The sequence below is a fragment of the Aythya ferina genome (assembly GCF_964211825.1).
Source record: "Aythya ferina genome assembly, chromosome: 2".
Classification (NCBI taxonomy): domain Eukaryota; kingdom Metazoa; phylum Chordata; class Aves; order Anseriformes; family Anatidae; genus Aythya; species Aythya ferina.
The window spans coordinates 34,733,774-34,748,763 of record NC_140297.1 but is presented as its reverse complement, the minus strand read 5'-3'; the positions used below and the strand labels follow the sequence as shown (position 1 = coordinate 34,748,763).

Genomic DNA, 14,990 nt, shown 5'->3' with positions numbered 1-14,990 from the left:
TATGGGGAATCATACGTCCTTAGAAACAAAGACTGTCCTGGTAACCTTACAGCTTATTCTCCTTATTAACAATCAGACAGTTTATGAGCCTGAAATACGGGACCAAACTGAGGTCAAGGTGTGGGACTCTGCAACTAAAAACAACAAGGTTGCAGTGGAATTGCTCGGCACCTGGCGAGCAGTCTCTGAAGCCTTAAAGAGCCCTGTGGGGCCAAAATCACAAACGTGTGGTTTACCAGACAGTGAGGGAGCTGCGGGCTCCTTTACTGATCCGACTGCTACACCATCGGCCCCCCTAACGCTACTGACATCGAAGGCTTTTGCTTTCCGCCCCCTGTTGACCTGAATGTGCCTTTTGACCCAGGCCCTTTTGGCCTTGAAAAGGATACTGATATGTTTTTCTTCGATGTGGGAAGAACGGGATACATAAGGCCCAAAGACCGAGTTGCTTGACAACTTAAAGCAAGATATATTGTTCAAAAGAAATGGAAAATGGAGACTGTTAAGTCATGGAACTTAAAGGATTGTTTGTTACCTTTTCTGATTGTACATATGTATAGATATATTCGGGTTTAGTATGTAAAAGCAATGTTCTGTATATTTAGAATGTTTGATGTTCATGTGTGCGTGTTGGTGGAGCGTAGACTTCCTGCACACCCAGCGCTGTTTACTTGCCTTTTATACCTTTTATAAATATTCTTTTATAAATATTACTAAATTCAGATTGAGTTGAGACTTCATTTATAACACAGGTGATGTGTATTATTCATTTTTTAAGTTATGGTTGTGAAGTTCTTGTGTAATTTTTCTGTCCCACTTTACTTACTTAACTAAGATAGCCAAGTCTTGCCTGTTTCCAAAGGCAGTTTGTCACGCAGGCAAAACTTTCTGGTTTTCTCCTTCTGCACGTTCTACAAGAGGATCTAAAGCAGAAGGACCTTCTAATGCAGAAGTGATGCACTTCATGTTTTGGCTCCATAGATTCACATCTGTGTGGCAGACAGATCCCAGTGCAGGCTACACTCGCATGTATTTCTGATATTATATTCTCCCTGCTGACTTCCCAGTTAGTCATGAAACTACTGTGTGCTGCAAGTTTTGGCTGTGCAGTATACCTGAAGAGCATTTTCATGAAGACTGAGGGTTCAAGGCATGTGTTCAATTCTAAATGTGTCCCATTTGCAGCCAGTTTTGATATCAGCCTTTGAAACTTTTAGATTAACTGCTGCCTGGCCCCAAAAGTGTCTGTTAATGCCCAGACTAGGTTCTGTCTGTTCTAGTTAATGTAAAGTATCTTAAAACTATCTTATGCTGGCTTGTGTCTATCTTGAAAAGATGGAAATTTCCTTGGTGCAGGCACCCCTTACTTGGTGCACACCAAACCACCAGTAACATCCTTAAACTGACTGGCAAGTTTCACTGTTTTAGTCTCCTCCCTCCCCAGAGAACATTTCCATGGAAATGTGGTTCAGTGCCACTTCCTGGCGTGATTTCTCAAAATCTGCTTTAGCAGGCACTTGCATTGGAAATGAATGACACGTTGCCACTCCACGGGTAAGCACGTGATTACTGATGAAATGTGCTGCTACTAGCCACTGCAGGAGATTATGACTGGAGCTAGTGATCCTGCAACTCGGTGCTGATCCTAGAAAGAGATCTCCTGAGGACTTGAAGGTACTTTTTCTCATGATGAGGCTCTAAGAGTGGGTTTATTTTTATTTCTATTAGCCCATAGAAGCCTAAGAAGAAAAATCTATTTATCATTGATTTACTGAGGGCGTCACTTAGGAGAAACAGAAAGGGATGACAGACTAATATCTGCTAAAATTAACTGGAAGTTTTGGATAATTTATGTAGTTATCAGAATGGATAACTACTTGTACAATATACATTAACTGTTACCTCTCGCTTAGGACTGTTAATTTAAGGGCATCCAGCTTTCAACTTTTCTTCCATAGGCCAGGCTTTACTCCATTAAGATATGGTGATTCAACATGTGTGACTATCCCCCCTAGTCCCAAATGCTCTCTCTTTGACCTAAAAGCGAAGGACCTGGCTTGTGGCATGGTTCACTTGAAAAATATTTCCTTAATGCTCAGTAAATATCTTGAAGAACTACTCCTTATGTTTCCATCAATTTCTTCCTGGGCCAGTCCTATCATAAAGCACCCAAGTTCTATTATTCTGGTGTTGCCTTGCTTTCAGAGAGGTGAGCTATAGTCACAGAGCTCACTGTATTACACTACACTTCATAAACCTGTCTACCACACTCCATTGACCACATTTCTCATTTTGCAGTGCTGTTCAAGGCCTGAACCAGACTGAGAAGAAGAAAACTTGTCTTGGGAACTCCCATTTGGACTGTGGCTTTGACTGGACTCCAGCCATGCCTACAGCATTGACCTCAATGTTGCAAATCTGCAGCTGCACACACGGCAGGGGCATTGCCTCCAGCAGATTTCATATACAAGCTGCTGATCCTCTGACTGTCAGTGATCCCAGTCAGGTTTGAGAGGACATCTCAGGAATGTTGTATGTATGTCATAAAATGCCATCATCTGGCAGTTCTCAGGGAAAAGCTGCCTTTGTTATGTGACTGGAAGTAACCCAGCAAAATGAACTGTTGCCTCCTGTGGCTGAGCTGACAGGAAAATCAAGCCAAATCCACCTCAGCCCCTGTCAGGGCCATGCCACCACACAGGGGTCCCTGCTGCACAGACACCCCCAGCACCAGGGCTCAGCAGGCAGAGCCCACCACGACCAGCAGCCCAGACCCCAGCACAGCTGCCCTTCAACCCCTGAGGAAAGTGAGGGGCACAGACATCCCCGAGGAAGGCGATGGAGCCAGGGACTCTGTGGAAGCTGCTTTGGGGCTTCACTGGCGAACAGCAGCCCCCTCAGGGTGCCAGACCCTGCAGCCATGTGCTGGGCGGCGGCTGCTGAGCCATAAAATGGCGGCGGCGCTCGGTCCCGCCTCACCCCCGCGTCCCGGGGCGCGGGCACCCGGGCGGGGCTTTGCTCCCCCTCGCCTTGCCTCACCCCGCCACGGTGCCGCCTGTGCTTGCGGTGCTTCGCCCATGCTCACGGTGCCTCGGAGCTGACCAGAAGCCTCCCTGCTCCCAGTGCTGCCCCAGGCTCCCCTCGGGGCATCGCCCTCTGCGCCTTGCATCGCATCGGGGCGCGGCACGGTGCATCCCCAGGGCGCGGCAGCGGGGATCAGCGGGGCAGCCGTGAGTACCGGGGTGGGCCCAGGGAGGCGGAGGGGCTGGCGGTGCCAGCAGTGCCCCTACTGAGCCCTCTTCTCCCCGCCAGGGGGCTGGAGGAGTGGGGCTGTAGTGGGGTCCACAGCCTGCGTCCAAGCCCCACTGCCCCATATGCGCGGGGCCACCCCTGTCAGCACCGCTGTGGCAGCCTTGGGGAGAAGCCAGGGTCTGGCTTCCCTTCCGTGCCTGCCCGTGTGTCACCCGGCTGCTTTAAGGAAGAAAAAAAAACCCAAAGCCCAAACCGCAAACCCTAGAGGTTGAATCAGTGCAAATCACGCGTGGCGCGTCAGCGTCGGAGGGGAAGCGCAGCCCTTGGGTGCCCGCTGCAGCTGCCTCAGTGCCAGGCTTGGTGAGGGCGGCACATGGCTGCATGCCCACACGAAGCGCCTCATCCCTTAGGGCCGGCATCCCCAGGTGTGCAGCTGTGGGGTGCTGTGAGACAAGGCTCCCCAAAATGGGACCTCACGGGATGGTGGCATCTGTCCCTGGGGTGAGGGCACCATGGTCCTTGTGGTTGGACATGTTAAATCCAGGGTAGGTTGTGTGGCACCAAGTCATCAGAGGCACGTGCTGGAAGATCCTCAAGGCTTAGAAGAGAGAGCTTGTGAGCTTTTGTGGCTTTTTGTTTAAATATAACTTGCCTGGAAAGCAGGCAAAAATAAGGCTTTGTAATAAAATGCACGTACTGCTTGTCATCTCTTGCTGACTTCAGGAGCCGTTCAGGACAAGCTCTGACTTGGTTAGAATTCAGAGGGTGACACATGGTAAAGTTAAAGTCTGGCAGCTCTTCTGACTGCATGCCTACTGCTTGGGCCTCTTCGGTCTGTGGGAGTTGTCCTTAGCATGCCTTTACAACAAAAGGTGACCTGTTTGGTAGTCCACTCGCTTCCCAGGTTGCCTGTGGACTGTGCCTGGTGTTCTGGGTAATCTTACATTGGATGGAAAAAAGATGTTGGTTTGGGGGGGTTTATTGGTATGTTTTGTAAAGTGCATGTGTATACAGAATGTCAGAAATATTGGGCAGCTGTTCAGAACTTGCTCTTCTGTGCTGAGAAAGGTAAAATCTGATTATTCATTAAATGTGTTTTCAGATTTAATGATCTACTATATCGAGTTATGGAGCTGTGATAAATGAAAGGAGCAGGGTAAGGTTTGTTTCTTTAAATAATTGGTAAAGTTGCTATAAATATCATGTAAATATCTTTACATGATCTCATCCTGTTCATTGAATAATCTGCCCATAGCCCAGGTTCAGGCTAATTTAAAATTTTTTGGTAGGCGAGGAAGCTACTCCTCCATCCTTTTCTGCTTTCACACCTAACTATCAATCTGCAAGAGTGAATTCACTCTGACAGGCTTTTCCTACCAGCTTTGATACCTTCCTTTGTAATTCTCACAAACCAAGCATGGTTCTAACAAAGCTTTTCAGAGCAAGAAACAGCAAAAGGAGAGTTTTCTTAATGCTGTGTCTGTAACAACTCTGTGAGCATTTTGGTCAGGATGCCCTCGATCCTGGTAGTTGCATTAACTCCTAGTACTCTTGTCTTTTTGTGAACAAGTGAAACAAGGTACTTGGGTGCATTTTATAATGAACATTAAAGGCACAATACCCAAAGAAATGTAATTTGGATAGAATATTATTATGGTACTGCTGCACCAGCAAATACACTCATTGCAAAGACATTCCCAACGCAGTGAAGTGTAGATGTTGATATTGTCATCCTGATTGTAAAGACAATACTAGGTATCCTACCTCGTAAGTTTCTGCAGTTTTCATGTGCACTCTGTGGTCTTTCTCAGATATTCTTTTTACCCATCAAAAGCCTGGTAACTGTTTGTGAAGTCAAACCACCATGAATCAGAAAGGAGTCTTATAAAATGTAGTGAGTGTGGAACAGAAAGACAAATCACAACAACTTTTTTTTTTTTTTTTTTTTTTTCTTCTCCAATATCTCTTCTCATAAGCTCCTTAGAATTAGGGGGCCTTTTCCATTTAAGACCGTATGCCCACGTGAGTCTATTGTGTAGAAATGGGATCAGAGTGAATGAGCAATCAATCATATAAAGCACAGAAATGCTTGAAGAAAGGGAACAGCAGCTAATGCAGGGCAAATTGTGATGATGGTCCCCTCCATTACAAATCAGTCATCTGGTTAGTTGTGAAATATAAAGTCATATAAAAGAAGTCCCCAAACCCTCAACCCTCGCTGTTTTCTTTCTTTTTTTTTTTTTTTTTTTTTTTTTCTCTGCTGCAGTAGAGCTACATTGCTTAGTAAAACTACGTTACACTGAGATTAAAATGGGGGAAATTTATGGAGAAGAAATATAAGAAAGCAAAAATCAAACTTGGTTTAGAGCCTAGGAAAAGGTAAGGGAAAAAGAAAGTCAGTGGAAATACTCCTAGTGTGTATAGCTGGGACTGTGCTGTGAGTTTGTTGCAGCCTCTTTTTATAATGAAATCCACAGTAGACTTGAGTAAAATGTTAGGAGACTGACATTGTTCCAGTCCTTTCCCTCAAAATGTTATTGGGAAATGCCCTTTACTTGTTTATGTGGAGAACTAAGAGTGGGCAATGGGGGTTTCATAGGAAGCTTAACATGAATTGGTAAATACTGTGTGAAATATTATCTGAAATGGGATTTGGGGAAAGCTAAGCTTCCATCTGCAAAGAAGGGTTTTCTTCTCTCCTCCAACTGATACTAAAACATGACGCCTGTATTCCAACTGCTAGTATATTGGTTTGCCATTTTCCCTCAGTTGTGAATGGTCACTGCAATATCTTTTTGGTTGTTTGAAATCTGTCTTAGCTAATTCTGGCCTGTGTTTGTAATGGACAAGTCTAACTAATCTCTTTGGAGCAGGATAGGTGATTAATTAATGAAAAACTTGTGGGTAACCTATTTTAAAGAAACGAAATGGGCAGCTAGGACATCTTAGGCTCATAGTTGAACTTTACAGTGTCAGCTGGAGGGTTCAAAGGAATGCTGCCAAATGAAAAAAAAAAAAAAAAAAAAAAAAAGTAAAGTAAAGTAAAACAGCTGGAAAAAAATCTGATGAGACTAAAAAAAGTTTTTTAGATTTGCATGTTTAGCACTTCTGAATGGTCATTTTTACCATGTTTTCTGTGAGTTAAGTCAACTTTCTTGTTAATAGAGCAAAATGCAGTGGTTGGGGTAAGGGAAACCTTACTCAAGAAGAGATGTCAGTGTTTTTAATTTTAAGACAAATTTAAGAGCTAGAATAAGATAATGTAAGTAGCTGTTTAGCAGCTATGAATAACAGTTGCAAGCAACATATTTTATTTAGCTGTAGTTACTCTAATGGGAACCAGAAAATTGGAAAACACTGGAGGTAAAAGGTTCAGAATGGAAAAAAAGGAAACAGGGCTTTCCAGGGGCGGAGTTCAGAAAGAAAACTTAGTCACAAAGCTGCCAGTATAAAAAGCAATATTTGTTGCTTTTTATAAAGGAATTTTTACTATCCCTATATGTGTTAACACACTTAAAACAATCAAGATAATCCGTATGAATAATATTCAATTACCTTCTATGGAATAAGACAATTTTATGTTAGGTAATAAATGAAGAAATCGGTTGAGAGGCATTAATCCTCTGCCACTGCACCTGTGTTCTTCTGATCCTCAGAAGTCTCCTCAGGGTGCTCATTACTGGATACTTTTTCTTAGAACTTCAGGTAGGTTATGTAAGGTTTTTTTTGTTTGTTTGTTTTCCTCCATAGCAAATGAATTATCCATGGGTGTTCTTTGAAGGAATTGTTCAGCTGTAGATTTTAATATTTCCTTTCTCACATATCTTGCTGTCTTCATTATCCGTGTGCTCATGAATTTCATGATTATTGTAATGTTTAAGCCTTCCATATCATGTTTGCAGTGCATTGTTCTTATTCGCTGTTGCTTACTTAAAATTTAAACTAAAATTGTTTCATCTGTTACTGTGAAAACTTTTTTACTTTGAGGGAAGTTGCTTGAAGTGTCATGATTCCCAGCTCAGAGTGGCAAAGATGGGGTGAAAACACTAACTGTTCCTATATTAATACTGTGCAGAACTTCTTAAAGTGAAAATGTAAATATTTGTACTTTCCTGTTGTAGTTCTGAAAAATAGATTTATTCTTGCAGGCTCTAAACGATTCTCCAAGATGTTTGCAAAAGCAACAAAGAATTTTGTGAGAGAAACAGACAGTGGAGGTGACTTAATCCCTGTCTCTCACTTGAATGCCTCGGACAAGCTGCAGCTTCTCAGCTTGGTTACAAAGAGGAAGACATTCTGGTGCTGGCAGAAGCCCAAGTATCATTTCTTGACAGTCTCCTTGAGTGATGTGCTTACAGAAGACAAACCTATAAAACCAGGTAAAGCCCTACTCAGGCAGTACTGTTATTGTACACAATAAGTGTGTGAAGCTGAATCTTTTTTTTTTGTTATTCTCAGTCACGTTACCAGGGGGCTCTTTTCAGAGGAATGCTCTGAAGTATTTTCAATCCTTAGGAATGAGATGGCTGCATCTTTTTCTCACTTGACTGTTCATTTAGCTAGAATAATACTAGGAAACGTTTAAAAAAATGTTTAGATGGACTACTGCAACTGAGTGCTGATAGCTGTCGAGCCACACAGTGCTGCTGTGTTGTGCTGTGTGTGGCCTCAGGAGCTCCACTAGAGTATTTTGGGGAGTTTTCAGTATGTGACAGTAGCATGAAACTCTGCAGTGCTCCAGGTAAAAAAGCACTGAACCAACTGTTCTGCTGGTGGTAGCAGACCAGAAAATGCTTGCAGGTGTTACCATGGCTTCCTTTCTTCTTGCACAGACAGTTAAAAAACACTTATCCTTGTATTTATTTCTCCATCCAGTGCTAAACAGGTAATGGTCTGGAATCCTGTATTTCTGAGCATGACATAATTCTGAATATAGATAAACAGATAAGTACTTATGCGTAGATTTTAATTGTAGCTAGCTCAGAAAATAAGCTGATTCTGAGTCTTTTCTCTGGTTTATTGACATAAGAGATTGAGAGTTTGATTTAAGCCAATTAGATGTTTCCACTGGTTTTCAGTGAGCTTTGGGACAGGGTTATGATGAGATATGTCAAGATAATGGAAAAATATTAAACCTATTATAGGCAGATCTACTTCATAGTTCTCCCTTGTTCCTGAAGTTAATTTCTGTCATGCTTCTTAAGTCTTCCGTAGCATCTGAGCTCAGCATTTCATTCACCAGATGTTTTCCTAAAATGGCAAAATGTAGACGATAGCTGAGCAAAGGCGATAAAAATATGGAGGAAGCAAAAGTTGCAGAGCTGTGAACTTCCCTATTTACCTGTTAAGTACCGTTCTTGCCTTCATTAACATCAACTGTTTGTGTTTTCTGTTAGTTCTTGGTTTTCTAATGACTTCAGGACTGTTTCAGCATTTGTCTTCATGGGTAGAAATTACTTTTATTCTTTTCCTAGTGATTGTGGAGTCTGACTTCGCAAAATACATGGGGAAATTTGAAGACTTTGTTCAAGGAAGTATTGAAACTTCATTTGGAAAGATCAGCCTGGGAGCTGGAGGGAAGGGCTACGTGGAAAGCCAGTCCTCCTTTGGAAACCTGAGGAAGCAGGAAATTGACTTGCAGCAGCTTATGAAAGATGTCAAGGACAGGTATGCTTCAAATACGGGCGTTGCAATGGCCAAGAAAGATTTAGTCTGGAATAAATGTGTGAACCAGACCTGCAAAATCTATGTGCATCTAGTGTCAAAAAAATAACATCAGTCAAGATTTAGAATCTTGTTTCTAAGACTAGATAGGGTGCTACAGAAGAATACGCTAGAATAACTTCTATTTTGAACAATGAGCTTTCACTTGGTTTTCTGGAGTGTGATCTGCTCTGTTCAAACAAATAATCTTCCTGTAGAAAATCAGATTTACCTCAACATATTTTGGGGTTATAATCCTGAATGCAACTAAATACTTACAATTATTTTCTACACTCAGAAGAAGATTATATAAGTGTATATGACTGTAAATAAGTTGCTTGCTGAAATACATTTTTCTGGTGTAAGGACCTGAAAGGTGCCACTGAATTGCTCACATGCTAGACTAGGAAACAGGCTGAGATGCTGACATCTGATGAAGAAGATATTCATATACACTGTCCCACAGGACTGTTAAGTGGGTCTGGCAGTGATATAGTCTAGTTTAATGTGTGTGTGTGCTGTTATGCAAGGAGCTAGTTTTTGGTTCATGGAGTAGATGCTCGGAGCTTATTTAAAGCTTGTGACGCAAATGGTGTAATTGATAGAGTGAGTGGCTTTTGTTGGGTCACTGAAAGTGATGAGGCTAGCAGAATTTTAATTTTATTATTTTTTCTTCAGCATAATTCTGAGGCTTACTGGAAATTGTGGCACTTCCTTACAAATAAAATGCTAGTCACTATTTCATAAATATTCTATGATTTGTGAGAGAACTCATCCATGGGTTCTAGCTTTCGTCTCCTTCATGGAGCATCATGTGGAACTCAGGCATTCAGCATGCAGGAGTGTTGTTGCCTAGAAGTTAGTGATTTGGGATGCAAAGTGTTAAGGTACTAAGAGGATGTTTACTGGTCGGTCCTTTTGGGATGAGGGTCAGCTAAGTGCTCTTGATTTCATCTAATTACATACGTTGCTTGTGCTTGTTATAGAAATAATAAAACCATAATTGCTCTAAATCAAATTGCAATTGAAAGTGTTCTTATATTAGGCTGTTAAATTAAAGTTAGAGATAAATAACAGAAAGCACACCCAAAAATGTCAAAGCTGATACATGTTGTGTACTGTCGTGTGAGTCTTCAGGGTTCAGGAAGCTGGAAGTGCTGAGTGGCAGCAAACTGGTTTCTTGTCAGTTCTCAGGTGAACCTTAAAAAGGATAATCCTGCTGATCCTTAATTAGATTCCAGATGCTGCATTGGCTCTCCTTTTCAGAAAAGGGATGACAGCTGAAGGATGTAGGATGAGATCCCTCCTGATTTGCAAAAGCAGTGTCACTTTGCATACAGAACACACTTATTAACATAATATGCAACAGAAAAATAAATGGTCCCTCTAGGTTTATGAGCTTCACATATTTTATGACACATTATTCTTGCTTTTTGTATTACTTTGTGCCTGTTAGTTCAGAGTACTGAAAAATACTGATTTTAGGGCAGAGTCCTATGCTTTAAACTAGTGGTTTATCTAGTGAGTGGCATCCCTGCCCACAGCAGGGGGCAGGAGTTCCATGATTTTTAAGGTCCCTTCCAACCCGAGCCATTCTGTGGTTCCTGTTTTCAATGTCTTGGGCATTCTTGAAGTCTCACTCCAATGCAGATGTTTTATTTATTCTTTATAACAACTTAAGCATTTATGAGTATGATGAGACAAACATTCATCATTTTTCTACCAAATGTGCCACGTGAGCAATACAAAGTCGCAGCATGTTGGGAGACAGCATTAAGTAAAATCAATTGTGTGTCTGTGATTTAAAACATCAGGAGGATGCTGAATAGAAAATAGAGAAGCTGTCTGTCACTTGCACTCTCACAAGTCTTTGGTATTCTTGAGGAAGTTGTTCTACAAAGTAATTGCCAGGTTATTCTGTGGGGAAAATTGTGAAATGCCATCAATAAGCTGATGTAGCAGATACTTTGTTCTGGTAGGACAGTAAAAAGTGGGTCAGAGAGGTTACATTTGAAACAGGTTAACAACAGAAGTGCGTCTGTGCTTCTTGTGCAGTGCCTGAGCGAGGGCTGATAAATTGTACTCTGGCACTGTTTTAGAGGTCTTTATTTGAGAAGGAACAAAGCTGGGTAAAGGCTGATGCCATGCAACAAGCAGCGTTTGGCTGGGAGACATCAGCATACTGTCGCATGTTACAAACGAAGTGGAGAAGACTGAACAAGCAGAGGATTTCTGGAAAAGCAGTTGAGAGATGTTTTGAAGGCAGGCATGTGGATATTGGGGAAGAAGTTGTGTTTGGAGGTTTGAGAGCTTGCCACCCATGTCTGGGCAGGTGGGTGGGGAGGTGTGTTGAGCTGGCGTGGCCCTGTGCAGGACAGAAAAGGTTCTTCACTCGCATGGATAGCTTGGACTGGGAGGGTTTGAGCAGGCAGGCAAGAGAGCTGACTGTATTGTGATGGCAGCACCCGCAGCTGAAACAGTTCCTGTAGGCAGCTGTAGTGAATCGGTCAGCGTGTTGCTGTGAGGGTTGTGGGACACGGTACTGAGAAGCCTGGGCAGGGTTTGTTGGCAGGACAGTCCTGGCCTTGTTCTGCTGTGAATAGTCTGGCCAGAGACCTGCCCTGCAGGGAAGACCCTCAGTCTCGGCTTTGGGTTTTAGAAGAACAAGCATTAAGCGGTGACAGCCAGGTGTTGTCTGTACTTCTCTTGCCTTCCGTTGGTTTCTCCCTTTCTTCTTTTTTTTCCTGCTTCTGATCTGCAGCAAATTGCCTTTGTGCCTGTTTCTTCTCCACTCCTTTCCTCATGCAAGAAGAAGAAGTTTGATTAATAGTGATGGAAGCCTTTGCATTGTAGGGTAGTGGAGGCGTTAAATCCAATCAGATGTAAAGAGTGAGAGGAGAACTCAGATTCTTTTCTGCTCGTGTTTGACCTGTGGAGCTTCCAGCATAGCAAATCATTGGCCTCAGGAAGGTTGTTTAAGAAGAACAAGCTATCAAACGGAAAACCATCATTCTTATCTTTTAATTGATCTATATTTATCCAGTTTTATACTGTGTGCATTGATAATAGCAAACCAACATCTCATTTTACTTGATAGTGTTTTCTTCTGTGTACTTCAGCTTCTCAAGTGGGGAGAGAGTGCAGTAACAGCACAGGTCACACCAGGCTGCTGAGCGCTCCTGCACAATAGATGGTGAAAGATGGGAAGAGTGAGGGTTGCAGAGCAGAAATAATAGCTTTGAAAAGTGACCTGCTTAAAGAAAATTTGCTTCCATGTGCCTGCATGCCTGTGTTCTCAGGGGTTTAACTCAGCCATCTCGCTCATCTTGCTGTGCTTGATATTGAGAGAGCTGTGGTGGCAAATGAGTTCAGTCCTTGCAAAAGTACACCTGTAGATTCAGCAGCCATTGCCCTGCAATATTTTAGGCTTAGCTTCGACTGTCAAACTTTAACCCTGTGGCATTTTGTCCTTGATGCCTCTTTTCAAGGATAATTTAGATAAGCCAGGTATTTGTTTTACCTCGTGTTGCCTCCTGTTTGAGTCACTGTCCTGTGCTTTCTGTTAAGAAGCGCAGAGCATTTTTTTCCGTCGGCTGTGCTGTGACACCCGTGATGTGCCCGCGCACAAAACACCAGGGCCCAAGGCACTTCAGGGCAGAAAGCTCAGTGCCAGAAGTCTGGAGGAGAGCATTTAAAGAAAAGGCTAACTGTTCATAAGGGTGTGTGGCTTTAAACTCTCCATCCTGTACTCCCTAAACCCAGTGGGGAGAGGCATTTCTGCTGAACTTCAGAGCCAGGAGCGTGAGGGGATCTGAGCCAGTCCCACCTCAGACAGAATGCTGTAGAAGGAAATGGAAGAGAAAGTCTCTGAATTATTGTGGTCATTCACTTGGATAGGATTAAATCAGGCTTTGATATCCCTTTTATGTTAATGTACATTCAGAAACTTCAAACCTGCTTAATCTGTGGCTTTCTGCCTTTGTTTTGTTTCTTTTGCTCTTACTCACAAGTTTGTCACCCTCTAAAGAAGGCAAAAAATATGGCATAGGAAAGCAACTGACAAATTGCTTTTGTACTTCTTCATTATATTTCTTCACTTGTGGCTTCTTGGGTCATATGTTAGAACTTCAAGTTGTCTGTGACTTAATTTATATTTTCGGGGTGCTCAGCCCACCTCTTCAGAATCATAAATAAATACCGTGAAGGATATGATAGGCTTGGTGGTCTTCTATAAGATGTGCTGATAATTAATAGCTCCAGTTTGGCAGACACTTCTGAGAGCAGCAGTGTTTGTGATAGTCTGACATTTCTTCAATTTTTCTTAATCCAAAGATTCATTGCATTCCAAGCATAAAGCATGGCTTTGCACCACACGAAAAGAAAAGTTGTATTAATAATCTCAGGAATGTTTGGGGGTGATTTTCTAGTGGCTGCTGCATTGCTTCAGAGGTATTTTCTTTCCCTTGTTTAAACAATCAACTTTAAGGTTTCCAGACAGTTCATTCCAACTGATTGAACTTTCATATAAGCATGTAACTCTCCAGAGATCAAAAATTGCCTGAGGATATTTTTAATTTAATAAAGAGCCAAGCTGACTTCAGACTTATACAGACTGCATAAATCCAAAACTCCAGAATCTAATAAATCTAAACCCTTTTAATTAAAAGTGGAGATATCTTGATTTAAATAAAGTAGAATCAGAACACGTCTTTCCATCGTATTTTTGGGGAACTGCCATTTAGCCCCATGAAAAGCCATTTACAGTAAAATAGAGAAGAAAAGACTTCAGCCAGGGGTAGCAATGTTTTAATCTTCCAGATATCTTGCAAGAGATGCCTGTTCTTAGGAAATACGACATCCAATGTGAGGACCTCTCCAGTGGGTATATTGCAAAAGTATAACATAATTGACACATTTTAATCAGTCAAATACAGTTAAGTTGCTGTAACTTATCAGAAAGGCTGTTAACACCCCAGAAGACAGGGTAGTAAATTTTGTTTTCTGTTCTTAGAAAATAATTTTCTCTTATAGTTTCTGGGACGTTTTCTTTCTTCTGCGTATTCTAAAAAATACCTTATTGGAGAACAACTTCAGCAACATTTAAAGAAATGCTGAATTATGTTATGTAGCAGGGATGATTTTGTCCCTCTCAAAGTAATATTTTCTTTTGACAACGACAGTCCCAGTCATTAATTTTAAATCATGAGGTCATACAGTTAATTAACACAGGAGTTCATAGTGGGTGGTGGTTTTTTTTTAGGAACTTTTTTTAATTCCCACATCCATGAAATCTTTTGTCTCCCACCTCTGAAGTATGTGGTCAATGCTGATCCTCTCAACCAGGCTAGGGTATAAGTGAATACCAGAACAGGCCTATAGCAAACTGTGAGAGTTGGCTTCAAGCTGTCCCTCTCAGCCTTCATCCCTCAAGGAAAAACTGGTGACTCAGAATTTGGAGCAAGAATCTTCTTGCATGTTATATGCTTGCATGGTTTTTTGTGTGTGTGTGGTAAGGATTTTGAATGTTTTTTTTTTTTTTCTGAGTAAGAATTGCAGATTAAAAGAGTCTTCAAACAATTAAGAATATGTCTCTTCTATGTCCTAGCAGTTTTGTTAATGGTGTCTCTTCTTGTTTCAGAATGATAAATATGAACAGTAGTTTACTGCAACAAGTAATAGAAAGAAAACGTGAAGTACTGTGCATCTTGAGAGAGAAGATAGTAACAACTCAAAAGTGCATGATAGCTGAACATATCCAGACAGAAGAAAAAATCAGTGGTCTGCTGGGATGCAGTACAAAAACCGTAAAGGTAAAAGATACTAAAAGATCTGTATGGAATAGAATAATTGTCTAGTTAAACCTGCAGTTTATCTGTGAAGAAACTCTGATTTCTCTGTGCCAAATAGACTTCAGAGTATTTTTCATTTTTCCTTACCATGTTAAACTCTCAATTGTAAGAAATCACTGCGTTACTTCATTGTGAAACTTCAGAAATACAAACTGCCTTTCCTGTTGCTGCACTGGCAAAAGGTGT

General features: G+C 41.8%; 1 protein-coding gene across 9 annotated transcripts in view; it reads left to right on the top strand.

The window, feature by feature from the left end:
* The first annotated feature begins 2,951 nt into the window (after window positions 1–2,951).
* The window catches only part of GSDME (gasdermin E), a 51,542-nt gene continuing 39,503 nt past the window's right edge, over window positions 2,952–14,990 (top strand). For 6 of the 9 annotated variants that reach the window (XR_014689841.1, XR_014689842.1, XR_014689843.1 and 3 more), the window contains exons 1-5: window positions 2,952–3,230; window positions 4,355–4,408; window positions 7,401–7,631; window positions 8,727–8,919; window positions 14,594–14,765. Coding sequence is in view for 4 of the 9 variants with exons in the window: in XM_084510336.1 (XP_084366462.1) it covers window positions 7,421–7,631; window positions 8,727–8,919; window positions 14,594–14,765 (576 nt within the window). In the remaining 5 variants the exon portion in view is untranslated. Of the gene's footprint in view, window positions 3,231–4,354; window positions 4,409–5,518; window positions 5,632–6,837; window positions 6,958–7,400; window positions 7,632–8,726; window positions 8,920–14,593; window positions 14,766–14,990 lie in introns of all 9 variants that reach the window. The other 3 variants (XM_084510338.1, XM_084510337.1, XM_084510339.1) reach the window with 3 other exon arrangements.